Source organism: Mus musculus, chromosome 8 (assembly GCF_000001635.26).
Source record: "Mus musculus strain C57BL/6J chromosome 8, GRCm38.p6 C57BL/6J".
Lineage (NCBI taxonomy): Eukaryota > Metazoa > Chordata > Mammalia > Rodentia > Muridae > Mus > Mus musculus.
In genome coordinates this window covers 122,329,349-122,345,610 of record NC_000074.6, presented here as the reverse complement: position 1 = coordinate 122,345,610, position 16,262 = coordinate 122,329,349, and the positions used below count along the sequence as shown (strand labels likewise).

The 16,262-nt window shown below is 56.3% G+C and overlaps 1 protein-coding gene and 1 long non-coding RNA gene across 4 annotated transcripts in view, besides 1 other annotated feature; one reads left to right on the top strand and one right to left on the bottom strand.

Moving 5' to 3' along the window:
- The first annotated feature begins 1,077 nt into the window (after positions 1-1,077).
- Positions 1,078-1,970, top strand: Gm46056. Its single transcript, XR_001778679.2, has 2 exons — positions 1,078-1,357; positions 1,515-1,970. It is a non-coding gene; the product is annotated as a predicted gene, 46056 (long non-coding RNA).
- A 5,778-nt stretch (positions 1,971-7,748) lies between these two features.
- Positions 7,749-16,262, bottom strand: part of Zfpm1 (zinc finger protein, multitype 1) — a 56,007-nt gene continuing 47,493 nt past the window's right edge. For 2 of the 3 annotated variants that reach the window (NM_009569.4, XM_006530851.4), the window contains 6 exons: positions 13,422-13,521; positions 11,684-11,890; positions 10,929-11,159; positions 10,584-10,679; positions 10,352-10,498; positions 7,749-10,179 (listed from right to left, as the gene is read on the bottom strand). In NM_009569.4, the coding sequence (NP_033595.1) occupies positions 8,420-10,179; positions 10,352-10,498; positions 10,584-10,679; positions 10,929-11,159; positions 11,684-11,890; positions 13,422-13,521 (2,541 nt within the window). In that variant the 3' untranslated portion in view covers positions 7,749-8,419. The remainder of the gene's footprint in view (positions 10,180-10,351; positions 10,499-10,583; positions 10,680-10,928; positions 11,160-11,683; positions 11,891-13,421; positions 13,522-16,262) is intronic. The other variant, XM_030243422.1, reaches the window with a different exon arrangement.
- Positions 15,650-15,940: an enhancer, noted in NCBI's record as "Zfpm1R12 preCRMcc fragment". NCBI's record gives its function as "erythroid enhancer when transiently transfected in human K562 cells, and when stably integrated in mouse MEL cells" and the evidence as "EXISTENCE:reporter gene assay evidence [ECO:0000049][PMID:17038566]".

Genomic DNA, 16,262 nt, shown 5'->3' with positions numbered 1-16,262 from the left:
TGTGAGTCAGCTGGGTGCCTGTGTGCCTGAGAGCTGAGGCTGAGTACAGCTTCCTGGGACCTGAGGTGGCTGAGGCCCTGAGACGGTCTGGGGTGCAGTCAGGTGTTTGGGGTACAGCTCTGCTGCTCTACAGATCACTGGAGAGTGAGGGGCCCCCAGCCTAGCCTTTCCCTGGGGCACCACACCCTACTCTATTCCACTGTGAATCGCAGGGGAGAAAGGACCCCATTTTCCTTCACAGAGCCACATCCAGCCTGCCCGCCTCCCTCTCTCCTGCCTCCACCCACTGAGGAGATGGCACAGGGTGGCTGCCAGTCAGACACAAGCTCCATTAAGTACAAGTGAGGAGGAACCAGCAGTCAGGCGACCCGCTTGCCCCTGTGTAGGCAGGGGCTCACTTGCCTCTGGGGACAGAGCTAAAGATAGCGCTCCAGGGAGCAGCTGTAATTCTGTGTGTGCACCCCCTTCCCCCTCTCTCCCTGCCCCTCCTTCATCCTCTACCTTTTTCACCCCCCCCCCCACCTCCTTACTCTTTCTTCTCCCGATTTCTGCCCTGACCCTCCTTTTTTGGAGCCTCTTTTCTATTTTTTCCTCCTGAACCTGGGAAATGGAGACTAAACAAGTCAAGATTAACCCTAACAGTTCTGCATGCTGGGTTTCTCACCCTGATGAGACTGAAGTAAGGGGCCATGAACAGGCACAGTTTATCACCCCCCCCCCCAATAGCCTAATATGTCTGGCTTAGCCAGACCTTGAGCAGCTGGTGAAACCTCCTTCTAGATGCCCACTAGACAAAGCGGTCCGGTCTGATCCTGTTATTGTGGGACCACCCCCCATCCCCACAGCACAGTCCATTGTACCTCCAGGGACTGTGGGTCCTCAGGGCACAGTGCTCCCCCTGGGTTCTCACCACCATTCTGAGGCTCTGTCCCATGAGGGCTTTCTGTGCTAGGGGAGGAATTAGTGTCTATATCCTTGTCTGGGATCTGGGGTATGGAGTGGAGAATGTCCAACCTCCCCCCACCCCCCCCAGGTCTTGTGATAGTCTGGCTTTTGGCCTGGCCATGCTGTGGGCTGGGCTGAGCTGACATGCCAAGTGTCCATTTGCAGGGGTCATGTAGTCCTGGCTCACAGAGAGCCTTGGGTAGTGTCCTGCGGGAACCACGTTCACCCACTTCCCCAGGCTACTGCTTTCTTGACAACAAGGGCTCAGCAGGTGTAATGAAGGCAGGAGTGAAGGTGGAGCAGAGTGGGTGGGACCTAATCTGAGGCAGGCAGGGAGGAGGCAGGCCAGGAGAGGCACAGGAGAGAGCCTGCGGGGATGAAGGCAGACTGCTGCCTGGGCGAGTCCACACAGGTGGGGCCCGGGGGGTGGGGGGGGGGTGGGGGGGGGAGGGGAGGGAGGGCGGCGAGGAGGGACAGATCCCCCACCCCAGGAATTTAGTCTCTGAGAAAGTCGTGGGCTTAAGGACTTTAAGTACTGAACCTAATTCAGTACTGATGTCCTTATAAAGGGGAGAGTTGGAAATGGAGAGCCAGAGACTCACAGGGAGAGACAGGAGTGATGTGGTCGAGGACCAAGGAAACCCGGTCTTCTGGGAGCCGAGAGAGGCAGGATGGAGAACCGCTTCCGCCCCGCCTCCTCCCTCGCCCCGCTCTGCTCCCCCCATCCGCGTCCCTGGGGAGGACTCCGGGGCGGGACACAGATCTACCACACTTAGAGTTTTCATATCTGCAGAGAAGCACCTCAGTTTTTAGTCATTTTTATAGGTGCCTCAGGGAACTTAGGACTGTGTGTAGAGAGCCAAGTCACTGACCTAAGCCTGCCTCACCTCCCTGTGTATTTCTGTCGCTAATGGAGTCCCTAGCTCGTGCTCCCCTGTACAACACTGGACCGACGTTCTCTGTTCCCTGGAAAACTTTAGATGCTGGCTAATTTCTGGAATATGCTAAAACTTACTATATCAGAACACAACCATCTTTATGATTTTGGAGTGGGGTGTGTGTGGCGGAACCCCATGCAACCAAGAGAATCGAGCTCTCAGCTGGGAGGCTGGCACTCTTGGGACCCTGTGCAGATGGAAGAATGATGCTTCAAGACGCTGTGGCTCTTGGAGAATGGGGCTCCATCTGGAGACTGCACCGTGCAAATGGGCAGAGCTGGGGTAGACGAGGTGTGCTAGGCTAGAGAATCGGGTGCTGGGTACCCGTGTCATTTGCACAGCAGTGAGGTGAGCATCGGTCCTGAAAGAGGATTTAGAGAATGTGGCAGAATTCCCCTGAAAATGCAGGTCACCCTGATGACGGCGAGGACAGGACTCTCAGTGCCAGTGAGGGCTCCACTAGGGAAGAGGGTTCCCAGGGGAGTCTTTCAGAACGGGAGCTGGAGTCTGTGTTAGACAATGGGTGAGGACGGGCTGGGAACCAGGTCCTGCACTGTGGTACATGATTCAGCAACAGACGAACAGGAGGCAGGTCTGTCTCTGTGAGATCAAGCTCTTAGCTCCCGTTTCTCACTCGCCACCCACATCCTGTCGAGGAACAGGGAGACATCAGTATCTGTGGAGACCCAGCCCTCATCTCAAGGGGCCACGCCCATCCACCATCCCTGGAGTTCTGGGGACGTCTGTCCTTAACACACCCAGTAATTTCCTCTAGGAAGTAGGGTGTCTCACGGGAGCCCCCAGCTGGCTTCTATGTCTTGGGATTCTGTGATTAATGTGTTTGATTAGACCCACAGAAGAAATGCAGCTGTCTCTGGGGTTGTCCTCGGTGACTCTGAACACTGTTTAATGTGAGCTCAGCTGCCTGGATGGATTTGGATTCTCTGTCCCCGCTTCTACTCAGGGAAGAGAGACTAGAGGGACTTTTTTTTTTTTTAATTCTGGAATTTTGGTTATTTTAAAAAGCAGAGAAATATCCTAAGAACTCGCTTTTATTTTAATCCCAGGTGTGGGGTATGAGGCTGCTTCGGATCATCCACAGCAGCTGACTGTGATTCACCTGGAGCTCTGGCAGGGGCGTGGTTTTGCCAGCTGCAGATAGATTCTGTGACCGTGTGATGTTTGGAATTCTGGGAACTTTTCCAAGGGTATATACAGGCTTGGGTTCCAAGAGTTGAGGTTGGTTGAGGTTTGTTAGTAGTCGTGCTGAAAGAAGGAAAAAAAAAAAAAAAGGAAAAAAATCTCAGACTCAGGGATTTTCCCAATTCCTCTCTCCCTTCTATCCTTGTTTCTCTCCTATTTAGTGTTAGGGGGTGAAACCAGGGCATAAAGGGTGGAAAAAGGAAGGTGGCCCTTGATGCCCTCCCTGTCCTGTCCAGTGAGTATTCTGGGAGGGATGAAGAGAGCCACAGTGTCTGTGACAAGGGTAGGAAGAGCAGAGACACTCAGCTAGGTACACAGACTCTGCTGGGACTCTGTCCCGGCGAGCTTAGGTGGAAAGTCACTGTCCACAGCAAGCCAGCTACACCCCTGTCCACTTCTGTCACGGCCTTGCTGCATGAGTCTGACCTAATGCTGAGTAGGGCAAGAGATGTCAGTACACACACACTGCACATCATGCCTGCCTGTAGCTGTAATGGACACACCGAAGGGGACACTGGCCTTATCCCTATGGGGCAATGGGGACTCTATATGTGACTGCAGTGTCCTCCAGTAGTGTGGGTGTATAGTCCTGTACAGTGCCCGGGCTTCACAGTGTGCTCTAGCTCAGTCCCCTTCCCCACTGTGCAGCCTGGACTGCAGCCCAGCACAGTGAGCCTTAGCAATGGCAATGCACAGGGCATCTAGGTTCGCCAATGCCCACTGTGATGGTTTGACTATGCTTGGGTTAGGAAGTGGTGTTATTAGGAGGTGTGGCCTGGTTGGAGTAGGTAAGTGTGTCGCTGTGTGTGTGTTTGTGTGTTAAAGCCTCCTCCTAGCTGCCTTCTTGGCTCCTTCTCCAGCCCCATATCTGCCTGAACACTGTCATGCTCCCACCTTGATGATAATGGACTGATCCTCCGCGCCTGTAAGCCAGCCCCAATTAAATGGTGTCCTTATCAGAGTTGCCTTGGTCATGGTGTCTCTTCACAGCAGTAAAACCCTAAGACACCACCTCAGACAATGCAGCAAATGCATTCAGAGGGGGTGGGGTGGGGTGGCAGAGTGACCTTGAAGATGTCTATAGCCCATCTCAAGTAAGAACTGGGTTGACATAGAGTAGCTGTTCCTCCCTAGCTGACTTTGGGATAAACTGTCCTAGACTCTCTAGTGAGGGGTGACAAGGCTGATCAGTAGCGGGAGCGAGAGAGACAGCAGAGTCTGGCTCTGAAGAGGGAGGAGCCACGAGCTAAGTCATGTAGAAACTTCTAGGGTAGTGGTTCTCAACCTTCCTAATACTGCGATATTGCAGGATATTTCATCACATTGTGAACCCCCAAATTGTGTATTTACTGAAAAAAACCTGGTTCTGGCTGTGGTGTGGCTCATCCCTTAGCACACACCTTTAATCTCTCCGACAGGAAGACAGACACGCCCTTAGTACCCACCTTTAATCCCAAACAGTGAAGGTAAAGTTAGTTTGTAGAAGGAAGCACTAATGTTTGAAAGTGATGTCTAATTGAGTGGCAGAAAAAGTGACGAATCAGAGGAAGATCTGACAGAATAGGCTCTGCCCCCAACTCAGGAGAGACAGGAAAGGGAAGCTACCTAAGGGGCAGTGCAGAGAAGAGGCAGGTTTACTGAGACAGTTATAGAGAGACAGGTTGCAGAAAGGGAACAAGCCAGACACCAGTGAAGCCAGAAGGAGCCAGAGAATGAGGAGGAGTCAGAAGATTTGGACAAATTGCCAGAGTTAGTATGAGCCCAAGCAGAGCACTTCAGGAGACTCAGAGAGAAGCCAGACTGAGTCAGTCAGCTTGGAAAAGAGTTCTGAGCAGAACAGCTGAGTTAAATCAGCCAGCTAGAACCCAGAAAGAACTAGAAGGGTGAGCTTATTCAGCAGCAAGTCTCCGAGGCTGAAAACATTCTAGGCCTAGATAAGATTGTGTGGAGGCTAGAAACTTCCAGGGTAGGCCTAGTGAGCCTCAGAGACAACAGTTACAACAGGAGAATAAAAAACCTACAGTTTTTCGCGTTGTGGTGGCCCCCAACCAAAACAAATATTTTTGTTGCTGCTTTGTAACTGTAATTTTGCTACTGTGATAAATTGTCATGTAAATAGCTGTGTTTTCTGATGGCCTTAGGGACTCCAGTGAAAGGGTCGTTTGACCCCTTAAGGGTCAAACCACAGGTTGAGAACTGCTATTCTAGAGGCTACAGAAATCAAGGTCAGGTTTCTCCTTGGAGTCTTTGGCAGGAACCGCTCCACCGACCCTTGTCCTTCAGCTCCCTGTGACAGCCCAGGGCTCCTGTACATCATGACTATGATAGAATCCACATGGACCGTTTAAGCCACTAGCCTGAGGCCTCTGTTTAAATAGCCACAGGAGCCTTCCACAGGAGCCCATACTACAGCAGCGACAGAGGGCCTCTGGCATCCAGAGTGCAGGTACAAAAGTCTGCAGGGGCTGCAGGAGTGTAGTAAAATTAAATACTCAGAACAGGCAGAGAAGAAAACTCACTGTGGGTGCTTTGCTCCTGAGCCACCCAGAGAATGTGATAGGTGTGGAAGAGGAGACGTGGGAGACCAGGGAAGCAAGACAAATGGCAGAGAGAGAGAACAGACATGATACAAGTTCATCCCTGCAAAACTCTGCATGACATTAAAACGTGGCAGAGTTGGAGTGACATTCAGACGATCTGCCTGTGGGAGGCAGAGTGGGGACATCTTTCCTATGGGAGCAAGAGGTCAAAGGACCTGTGTGTCCTCATAGTCCCAAGAATAGAAGAGTGTCTCCGGAGTGGGAGCCACACTGTAGAAGGACCACTGGAGCCCAGGCAGAGACAAGGCTGGGCTCTCAGGGAAGGCAGCTAGATGCTGCCATGGAAACCTAGATGCTAAAACAGCAATAAAGCATCAAGGAGCAATGCCAGTTCTCAGGAGGCTGAGGTGTGGGGGTCGTGAGTTCTAGGTCAGCCTGAGCTACAGAACAAAACTCTGCCTCCTCTCAAAACAGCAGCAGCAGCAGCAGCAGCAGCAGCAGCAGCAGCAGCAGCATTAACAAAAGCATGCAGCTTACGGTCAAAGCCGTCAGACCGAGAACAGGAACTTGACAGTGTGGCTCACTCTGGTGATGTTGAGGTTCCTGTCATGGAGGGGTGCAGACATTAAAGCTTTAGGAAAGAGTGTTAAATCCCAGTGCCTAGAAAGTGTGCTCTGCAGGTGATGCTGAGGCAGGTGATACAGAAGCATGCTCTGAGGACCTGCCCACCTCTGCCTCCAGCCCAAATGCTCGGCTTCCGGCTTCCAGCTTTCTTCTCAGGCCTGCAGGGCTTCTCCAGAAGTCCGGGAGGCATCGGTGCACTTGGGGTTCTCATGACTCCTTTCTCTTCCTCAGGGATTGTAGCATACCCTTGGTGGTGGGCAGGCCACCCTAGCTAAGCACGGTGGCAGGCCCACCAGGTGCTTCTGTGAGCCATACTGCCCTCTACTGTCCCGAGTCTCCACTAGTGTTGAAATCAAGAGCAGGATTTGATGGGTGGGGTGGGTGGGGTCACAGTCTGCTGGGGAAGGGAGAAAGGTCTAAATGGGGGTCCCCAAAAGGCCCAATGGATGGTATATATTGCCCCAATAAGACATGTATATGAAGTCTTCAGAGGGGAACCATTGCCTGAAGCATGGGACCCCCATTCCAACCGTTCCCTGGTCAGTTTGGGTGGATTTGGACAGAGCTGAGCCCTATGCAGGGCCTGGGGAGGTCATGCTTAAGATCTCCAGGGCAGGGGGCAGCCCAGCCAACTCCGCTAAAGCCCAACTCTATCCAAGGTGCTCTGGCAGGGGCTCGGTACCACTGAGCCTTGATGTTCCTACCCATGGACCAATCCCAGTGCGTGGGGAAGATGTACACCTGGCAGAGGTGAGTGGCTGGGGGCAGTGTTATTCCCTGTTCTCATGGATGCTCATGGGCCAAGCATCGTGAGGTGGTACAAGGGCAGATGGGTTCCATCAAGCCGCAGCGGCAGCAGCTTGGCAAGCAGAAGTATACAACGGAGTGGAGAGTTGGAAGAGGGACCAGAGGGAGAGATGAAGGGTGTCCTGCCTGCAGGGCACCGGGGTGAGGAGGCAGACCATGGTGACCTGAGGCTATCTTGAAGGGAGGAATGTGCCAGGCAGGGTTGAATGGAGCCGGAGTGGCTTAGCAAGCAGGCTCCTGGGCACGTGATGGTGACTGAAGCAGTGCTATGGTGTCGGCTGCACACGAGGAGCTGACATGGGTGGTTTACTTTGGAGACACAGGCAGAGGCTCATAGTGACTGACCTTGGGGTCTGTGACTAGGGACCAACTGCAGGCCATAGAGTGAGGGGCAGGAGGGTTAGGCAAGAGCTGGTGATCTGTAGAGCCCTATAGCTAAGGAACAGGGTAGACTGAGCAGGGTTGGGCTTCCGACAGTGGGACCAGGGAAAGACCCTGTCCCTCCTGCATGGTAAAGGCAAGGGAGGGCAGACTGCTCTGCCAAGGTGGAGAAAGGAGTTTATGGAGTGACTGAGGCCAGAGGCCAGGCCTTGGGCATGAGCATCAGGAAGGTGGAAGGATGCATGGCATTCTGGGAAGGGCCCTTAAGAGGAGACCAGGAGGGATGCTCCAGACTGGGCAGGCCTGTGAATGGACTCTCAGGAACATTTATTCTTGTGTAAACCCAGGTCCATCAGCAGGCCGCCTCAGAAGGCTGCAGGAGAGGTGGACTGGCCGACAGGGCCCGGGTCCTTGGGGTATGGTATTTTCAGGGCTCTCTGTCAGCTTCTACAGCTGCCGGTTAAGACTTACAGAGTTGGAGAACAGCCATGTTCACACCTTCTCAGGGGACCAAGCAGAGAGGCCAAAGCAATGGCTAGACTGCCATTGCTTTGGTTCTGCCAGACGTGGCCTACAGCCGGCCAGCCACGGACTACAGGGGGTATACCCAGGCCCAACTCTGTAGTCATAAGTACCCACCCCTGTTGTGACGGGAGGGGCACTTTGGGACTTGGTCCTCTTTCTCGAAGACTCAGCAAGAACAAGGTTTCACTCTCTCTAGTAGTCTGCAATTGGATGCACTTTCTGGCAGGGCAGCGGGTGAGCTAGAGGCAGAGGAAAAGAACTCTGCAGGGGCGGTTGAATCCCTGGAGCGGGCTAAGTCCTGGAGGAAACGGTGGGGTGCCCTTTGCAGGGCCGCACAAGCTGGGGTATGGAATGAGGCCCACTAGATCTAAGACAACAGGCTGGGCCTCCAGCGAATTTATCACACCGAATGTCTTTATTAAGTGTCAAGGGTCCTGGTGGTGCGGCCCCACAGGCTCACTTTACGTGCTCGGCGGCGTGAGAAGAGCAGTAATACTTCTTGTGCGCGATGAAAGTGGACAGGCTGCTGAACCTGATGTTGCACAGGCGGCAGTAGCGGTGGCCGCCACCACCACCCGGCGCAGGAGCAGGAGCTGGCGGGCCCTTGCTGGGTGTCCGAGCGCCTTGATCTGCTGGGTCAGAAGGCGTATTCTCGGGAGCAGGGGAAGGAGAGCGTGGTGCGCGGCCGTCGGGGCTGTCGCGCGGAGCACGCTCGGCAGGTGTGCGGGGCTCAGCGCCCGGGCTGGCCGCTGGCTTGGCCACCTGCAGGCCGTGTGCCTGGCGCAAATGCTCAACCAGGTCGCCGCGAACGCGCCCGTTGGGCGGGCAGTAGGGGCAGAGGGCAGTGGTGCGCAAAGGCGCGGCGGGGCATGAGTACTTCTTGTGAGCCAGGTAAGCTTCGAGGCTGTGGAAGCTTACGCGACATGCGGTACACTCGTGGTAGTCGGCCAGCGCGGGCAGAGCTGTTGGTGCATCCGGGCTCTGGCGACGCGGCCGCTTGCTCAGGTCTATGGGGCCGTCGGGGACCGGGCTCGGAGAGAGCGCGGGGGCAGGGCCGGCGCTGGCGCTCCCAGGTCTCGGAGAAGAGGGCAGCTCCGCAGTGGGGGAGGGTACAACTGGCACAGGGGCGGGGCCTGCGGCTGGGGGCGGGGCGCCAGCTGCGGGCAGCTCGTACAGCTTGCGACGCCGGCGCGTGCGCACGGGTGGCGCTGTCAGCGCAGGAGCCGCGGGTCCCGGTGCGGTCGTGGGTGCGGGTGGCCGGCGCGGCGGCGGGTCGTGGCGCGAGGCGCAGTAGTAGCGCTTGTGCACAGTGTAGGTTTCGTGGCGGCTAAACCGGATGTTGCAGGCCTCGCACAGCGTGCGGCTCGGATCGTCCTCTGCGTCGTCTACGGAGCTGCCCGGGCTCTGGCTGCCCTCGCTGCCCCGGCCCGCGGCCTCGGCCTCCGGAGTAGTCGTGCCACTCGCCTCTTCCTCTCGTGGCCCGGGCCCCGGCGACGAGCGTGACGGGTCTGGCTCTGCGGCGGCACCTGCGGGCGCGCGGGCCGGGCCGGTGGCCGCTTTGGGTCTGCGCACAGTGGGCGGGTCCTCGGGCGCGCGGCGGCCCGAGCAGTAGAGGCGCTTGTGCACATAGAAGTTGTTGATATTGTTAAAGGTGATCTCGCACTCAAAGCACGTGGCACCCTTAGTCCCCGAGAAGAGGCCAGTGGGTGTTCCCGCTGCGCCGGAGCTCCCTGCACCCTGCTGTAGCCGGTTGTGCACCAACTCGGACATCTTGGCCAGGATCTCCGAGGCCTGTGGCGCCGTAGGGACGGTGGTTGTGCCCGCGTCCGGACTGAACACATATTGTGGCAGAAAGAGTGTCCCGGCCATTGTTAGCTCTCCCGGCCCTGGGCTAGAGCCAGGCGTGGGGCTGGACAGTTCTGTCTTCACCCTGACTGGATTGGGGCTGTGTGGTGAAGGTGTCCGAGACGGAGCCTGGGGACCTGGCTCTCCCGGACCGGAGGCACGGGTGGCTTCAGGCTCCTCTGCAGCCTCCACCTTGATGGTCCTGGGGGCTGCAGGGGACTCACTGCTGCCCCCATTTTGGGGGGGCACTCTGGTCTCTCCGTTGGTGACTTCGGCCTTACTGTCCAGTCCTGAGGATGGGGTGGGTGCCTTGTCAGCGGGAACCAGGGGGCTGTGCATCAGCGAGTGCTGTTGAAAGCCTGCCAGGCTGTCTACAAGAACACAGGGCTGCATGTCAGGCCCAGGGCAGGCCCTAGGTAGGATGTGGTAGGCAGAAGGGATTGGGGTTCTAGGGTTGACAAGGACACCATGTGATGCCTATGGACAGGCCCCTCCCCCCTTCACTTATCCAAGGGCCAGTGAGGCTCCAGTATGGCTGCTTACCTGGAGGAAGTTTGGCTGCTGGGTGTCCAGCCCCTGGTGAGTAGATCTCACCCTTGGAGCCTGGCTGGCACACCATGTGGTTTGTCACCAGGTGACTGTAGAGGATGTCCCTTGTGGTGGATATGAAGCCACAGTTGTGACAGACACCTGTAGGCCACACTGTTGTGGTCAGGTTCCTGGGGCTCAGGTTTAGCCCCAGAGACCCCATCCCGGCCCCCTCCAGCACACCTACCGCTGAGCGTGTCTGTGTGCACCTTGAGATGGCGTTCACAGTTGGCCTTGGTGGTGAAGGCCGACAGGCAGATGAGGCACACGAAGGGGCGCTCTCCTGGAACACAGAGATGGATCCCAGTGACAAGGAAGGAACACTGGCCCTTTTAGTTCGCATCAGTCATATGCCGCCCAGCGTCAAGTACACACCCAGCCTTTTATTAAGTGTGCATATAGCCACAGGTAAGCCTTGCGCTAGGCTGTGGAGGGACGGGGAACTGCATAGCACATGGTGGCAGAGCAAGCTTTCCTGACCACCAGTCCAGTGCAGGGCCTGGCTTGGCCAGGGCAGGCACGGGGCACTCACCACTGTGGCTGCGCATGTGGATCTCCAGCGAGCTGGCGCTGGGGCAGCTCTTTCGGCACTGGGGGAAGGGGCAGACACGCTCATTGGGGTAGGTCTCTTTGGGTTTCTCTTCCGTCGCCGAGACAGGAGAGCCTGCACGCTGGCGGCTGGCACAGTAGTAGAGCAGGTGGGCTTGCAGGTTCCGCTCACTACGGTACCAGATCCCGCAGTCTTTGCAGGGGAAGACGTCCTCTGGTAGGGGTACAAGTGGGGGTGAGGTACTGACTGGATGAGGAAGGGCCTGGCCTTGACAGCTCCAGGCTGAGGTACTGGCTTTTGGTGGCTTAGCTCTCCTTTCATTGTGTCCCTGAAGGCCCCGTCTAATCGTAGGACCCACCCAGGCACTGGGGATTCTCCTGTCCCTGCACAGGGGACATGAGGACTCAGCTCCTACTGCTGCCTTTAGGCATATATTACACCCATGCCTGCCACCACCTTCTCTTTCTACTTCTCAGGGGGCCCGCACCAGGTCCCTTGGGGCTGAGCCCTTCCTATGGTAGCAGGCCATGTACAATCTAGCACTCGGGTCACTCTGCATCAGCTGGGTACTGTCCTTCAGTTCAGTGTCTTACTGGAGCATAATTTATCCCCTGCCCCCCCCTCCCCGTGTGTGTAAACTGGACCTTTTGCATGCTGACCACCCCCCCCCCCAGGATCTGCCCTAACCTTTGACTTGAGTGTCAACCAAAGTCTGCCCCTGGGAGTCACATACTTACTGTTGATGACTGCGGTAGCAAGGATGGATGCCATGCCAGCCTGCTGGGGCAGCAGCTGGATGTCGGTGTGCACTGGGGCCAAGCCTCCAGGTTCTACTGGTTCCTGCACAGGGTGTCTGGGAGCACCATGGGGCTCGGTGACAAGGCGCACATATAGCAGTCCACCAGAAGGCACCACTTTGGTAACCCTGCACCAGAGGGCGTCATCTGTAGGGTACAGGCACTTGTGATGATCCTGGGCCTTTAATGGGGGTGCTTCCCTTTGTCTCCCACCCTGGGGCCCTGCTGTATGGCCAGGGATGACTGAGTCTGGGCAAAAGGCAGGAAGTGGCTGCATTCAGGCTCACGTTCGTGGCTGGCTGGATTTGTGGTGTGCTATCCTGTGTCTGAGGCAAGGATTGGGGGAGCTTACATCTCCAGTAAAAGGGTAGACATGGGCAGGGATATATGAGGGGGTTGTATGTAATCACTATCACTTGGCTGGGGTAGAGGGGTGTCCTAACGCATTGGGCTCCAGAACAGGCAGGTTTTCAATCTGTTGGGCATGGGCCTGGTGCTGTTCCCACAGTAGCCTGTAGAGGGCAGCCTCAATCCACAAAAACCCAGGTGTCCTGGGCCAGCAGTTCTGCCACATGGCCTGGAACCCTGTGAGCTGTGAGTAGGGACACTTCTGGCCTCAGTCTCAAGCCAGTGGCCACTCCCAGCAGAAAGTGGGAAAAGAAAAGGGAGTATGTATGTTCTAAGGTGGCAGTAGGAGCTGAGCTGCAGGGTAGAGCCTGTGTAAGTCCCATTATGGGCCAAGTGATACAGGAAAAATCAAGCGACAATGTCCACAGGATTCCTGTGGTCACTGTGACCCTGTCTGCAGGCCCCACCCAGATCAGGTCATGTTTATCAGTATCATCCCTATAAGGGCCTCTGTCTTCTGTGGATGGCACACTTGGGCAGAACTGTGTTGTAGAAGCCTATGGGCAGGTCAGTCCTGGTGGTGCAAGCACATGGCTGACGGCTTGCCAACATCCAATCTGGTGTTGGGGCGTGTTCCTTTCTAGTGCAGGCTGCCTTCAGTGGTCCCCGGAAGCTCTTCTTGCTCAGTCTCCCCCTAAGCCCACGTAGAGAAGCAGAGCTCTCAGTGGCTGTGGAGGGCCCAGGGTGGCCCCTCTAGCCCTTGTGTTCAGTGGCTGTGGAGGGCCCAGGGTGGTCCCTCTAGCTCTTGTGTTCAGTGGCTGTGGAGGGCCCAGGGTGGCCCCTCTAGCCCTTGTGTTCAGTGGCTGTGGAGGGCCCAGGGTGGCCCCTCTAGCCCTTGTGTTCAGTGGCTGTGGAGGGCCCAGGGTGGCCCCTCTAGCCCTTGTGTTCAGTGGCTGTGGAGGGCCCAGGGTGGCCCCTCTAGCCCTTGTGTTCAGTGGCTGTGGAGGGCCCAGGGTGGTCCCTCTAGCTCTTGTGTTCAGTGGCTGTGGAGGGCCCAGGGTGGTCCCTCTAGCTCTTGTGTTCAGGGGCTGGCTGTAGAGGGCCCAGGGTGGTCCCTCTAGCTCTTGTGTCAGTGGTTATGATTCGCATGGGATTGCAGCTCCAAAGGTTGTCCATCATCCTCTCAGATGGGGTTCAGGGTGCTCTCTCAGGCAGTTTGATTGTTACCCAGATAAGCTGGTGTCCCTTTAAGAGCTGGACCAGTCAGAACCAAGTGACCCTGCCTTCTGAAAGACCTTAGCGGGGAGGGAGGCAGGCATGAGATACAGACCCTTCCTGTAGATCTCTGAGTTGGCGGCTTCTTCAGTTAGGACCTGGGGCAGCATCCTTAGCCAGCAGCTCTCATCCACCATCAGGGTCACAGCTGGGCCCTAGAGAAGAGTGGAGATGGGAAAGGCTCAGTCTATATAGGATGCCGAGTGGGGGGCTTTGCTCTGTTGTGTAGTGGTGGTCAGCAGCCTGGTAGCTCATAGCAGTAGGACTTGTGTAGTTCAAACACTATGATAACTGGAGGCATGGCAGGGAGCTGTGCATTCCCAGGCTATGCATTGGTCTCTGTTGGGAACAAAGGTCTAGAGCTGTCAAGCACTGAATCTATAGAGCCTGCTGATGTGTGTTCTCTTTCTGTGACAGCAGAGCTGCTGGCACCAAGGGTATGGCCCATACCACGCAACTGCTAGATTCCTGCAAGGAACTGAGAAAGGGAGGGAGGGAGGGAGAGAGGGAGAGAGGGAGGGAGAGAGGGAGAGAGGGAGAGAGGGAGAGCACGAGCCCATGTCTCTGTACAGTAGAGCTTTCCTTTCTGGTGCAGGGTGGAACTTTTGGCCCTGTCCGTTCATTGAGAGCACTGTCCTTCTCCTGAGATTGGCTGCCCCAACCCAAGACAGCTGTGTTGCCAGGGAGCGAGGGGTAGTGGGTAGCTGAGGCTCTGTGCCCTCTTCCCCATCATATGGGCCAGGGAACTGAGACAGAATAAAGGGGAGGGGGTTGGGGTTAGAAGTTCCAGCCTAGGGCTGTGCCACACACTTCCTCTGCAGCTCCATCTGAACCTGGAAGGGAAGAGCTCTGGGCTCAGCCCCCCAGGGCCACCAAAGCTGCTTGCTTCCTGCCCCCTGCACCCTGGCTCTCAGCCCAGCAGCAGAGGAAGTAAGTGTACGTGGCCATGTCTCTGTGCAGCCCAGGCTGGAAGGCTGGGCTGGGATTTGGTCTCCGGTGGAGGATGAGACACAGCCAGTGGAAGGCAGGGACAGCAGAGGCCCAGTCCTGTCTATCCTTGGAGGGTGGGGTGGGTGACTGCTGCCACTTGGGCACCTCCCTGTTCGCTGAGCTTACTTAGCCCCTGGACTAAGCCACTCGGGCACTATGTGTAAAGGCAGAGCAGGCCTGTGTATCATCCTGTCGGCCATTCGCTGTTTGATTCAAATAAATGCCTTTCACTCAGAAACCTGCACCCCAGGAACTCTTAACCCAAAGCTTAGAGCCCCTGCTCACTCCCGGCTCCTAAGAACCGCTGCGGTGGTCATGGCAATGAGCTCACTGGGTAAGGAAGATGACCAACAGGCTGGAACAGGAGGAGAAACAGGCTGCTGACTGTAAGGGGAACTGCCAGGACAGTGCTTGGCACTCCTGGGTCCCCTTGTGTGTGATGCCCACATAGGCTCTGGGGCCAAACGTCAGGGTTCAGGTCTGACCTTTCTCCTGTGACCCCTGTGGACCAACTCTTTACAGATCGCATTCACATGGCATATACAGAGCCAACAAGATAAGGCCTACTAGCTGGGAACTCCCAGTGACCCATGAGGTCATGACAGCCCAGCCCGGTGGCTTCCACGTCACCTGCCTGCTGCCACGTGGCTTGCCATGGAGCAGGGAGTGGAGATAAGCTGGTTCTGAAGGGGAGCCCTGGAGTCCTAGCAGGTAACACCTGCACCTCTGGCTTCAGTTTCCTGTATGCCAGCACGGTGAGGCCCACATGACAAAGTTGCTGTCAGGATAGGGGAAGGAATCCCCTTCCTTGTCCTGCCACCATCTCAGGGCGGTGGGAGAGCTGGGGGCTAGGGAGGCTGTGCCCTTCTCTGTGGGCCTTTCTGCCCTGGGCACAGATGAATGTGAGGATACAGGAAGCCCTAGAGCTGTGTATACTGGCCACGGCTGCTTACTTATGCTCTGCTTGAAGGATAACATGAACAGTAAGGCATCTCTGGACCTAGGTATTGCCTTGCACCCTGGACCTTGCTGGCAGTTGCCACACGTCCACTGAGGGAGTGCATTCTACCCAAGAGCCTGCTTCAGATCGGCTGGCTTCCGTCAGGAGGTGGCTCCCAGGGATGCAGGGGGTAGGTGAGCTTTCAAGGTCACAGTTGGATAGCACAGAGTAAGCAGCAGACGGGTGTGGGCAGCCACACAGGGGGCCTCTGACTCTCACAGGCTAGCTGTTCCTGGCCCCAGCAGATGGCTGTCAGTGAGGTGGCTGGGTCTGGCCCTCCCTGCCTCAGCCTTCCACTACTCTAATGAATATTAATGAGCGGAGGAGGGTGAGAAAATTAATCTGCCTGATCCTCTGATGGGTGCTGTGGTAACGATATGAAATCTAATTATTCGTCCCAATATTTCTAAACCCTCAAACTGAGACTGACAGCCTCGCGGTCGGTTTAACGCTTATCGCTCTCCGGAGCAGCGTGTTCACCGCATGATAAAAACACGAGCGCGCACACGCACGCCACTTTGCTGACGCTGCACAAGCTGCTCTTTCTGTGGCAGTCCCAGTGCATGGAACACCATACCGCACCCCCTTGCAGCACTGTGGCATGGGGTGCATGCAACCTTGGGGAGCAGTGCTAGGAGGGAGCAGTGGTTGCTGTCCAGCACATCAAGTCCCCAGGGAAATGGGCCATGAGTTCCTGGCTGCCCCAAAACAGAGGTCCTGCGCCTCCATGCAGGTCCCTTCTCTGTTTCCGTGTGTGTGTGTGTGTGTGTGTGTGTGTGTGTGTGTGTGTGTGTGTGTGTGTGTGAATGTCATTGCCCTGCATCAGGATAGGTTGGGGCTTGGGACAGGGCTTTGTGGTCACTCTTCTCCCTGTCTGGGTCTCTCAGGTAGGCCTCGGAGGAGGAG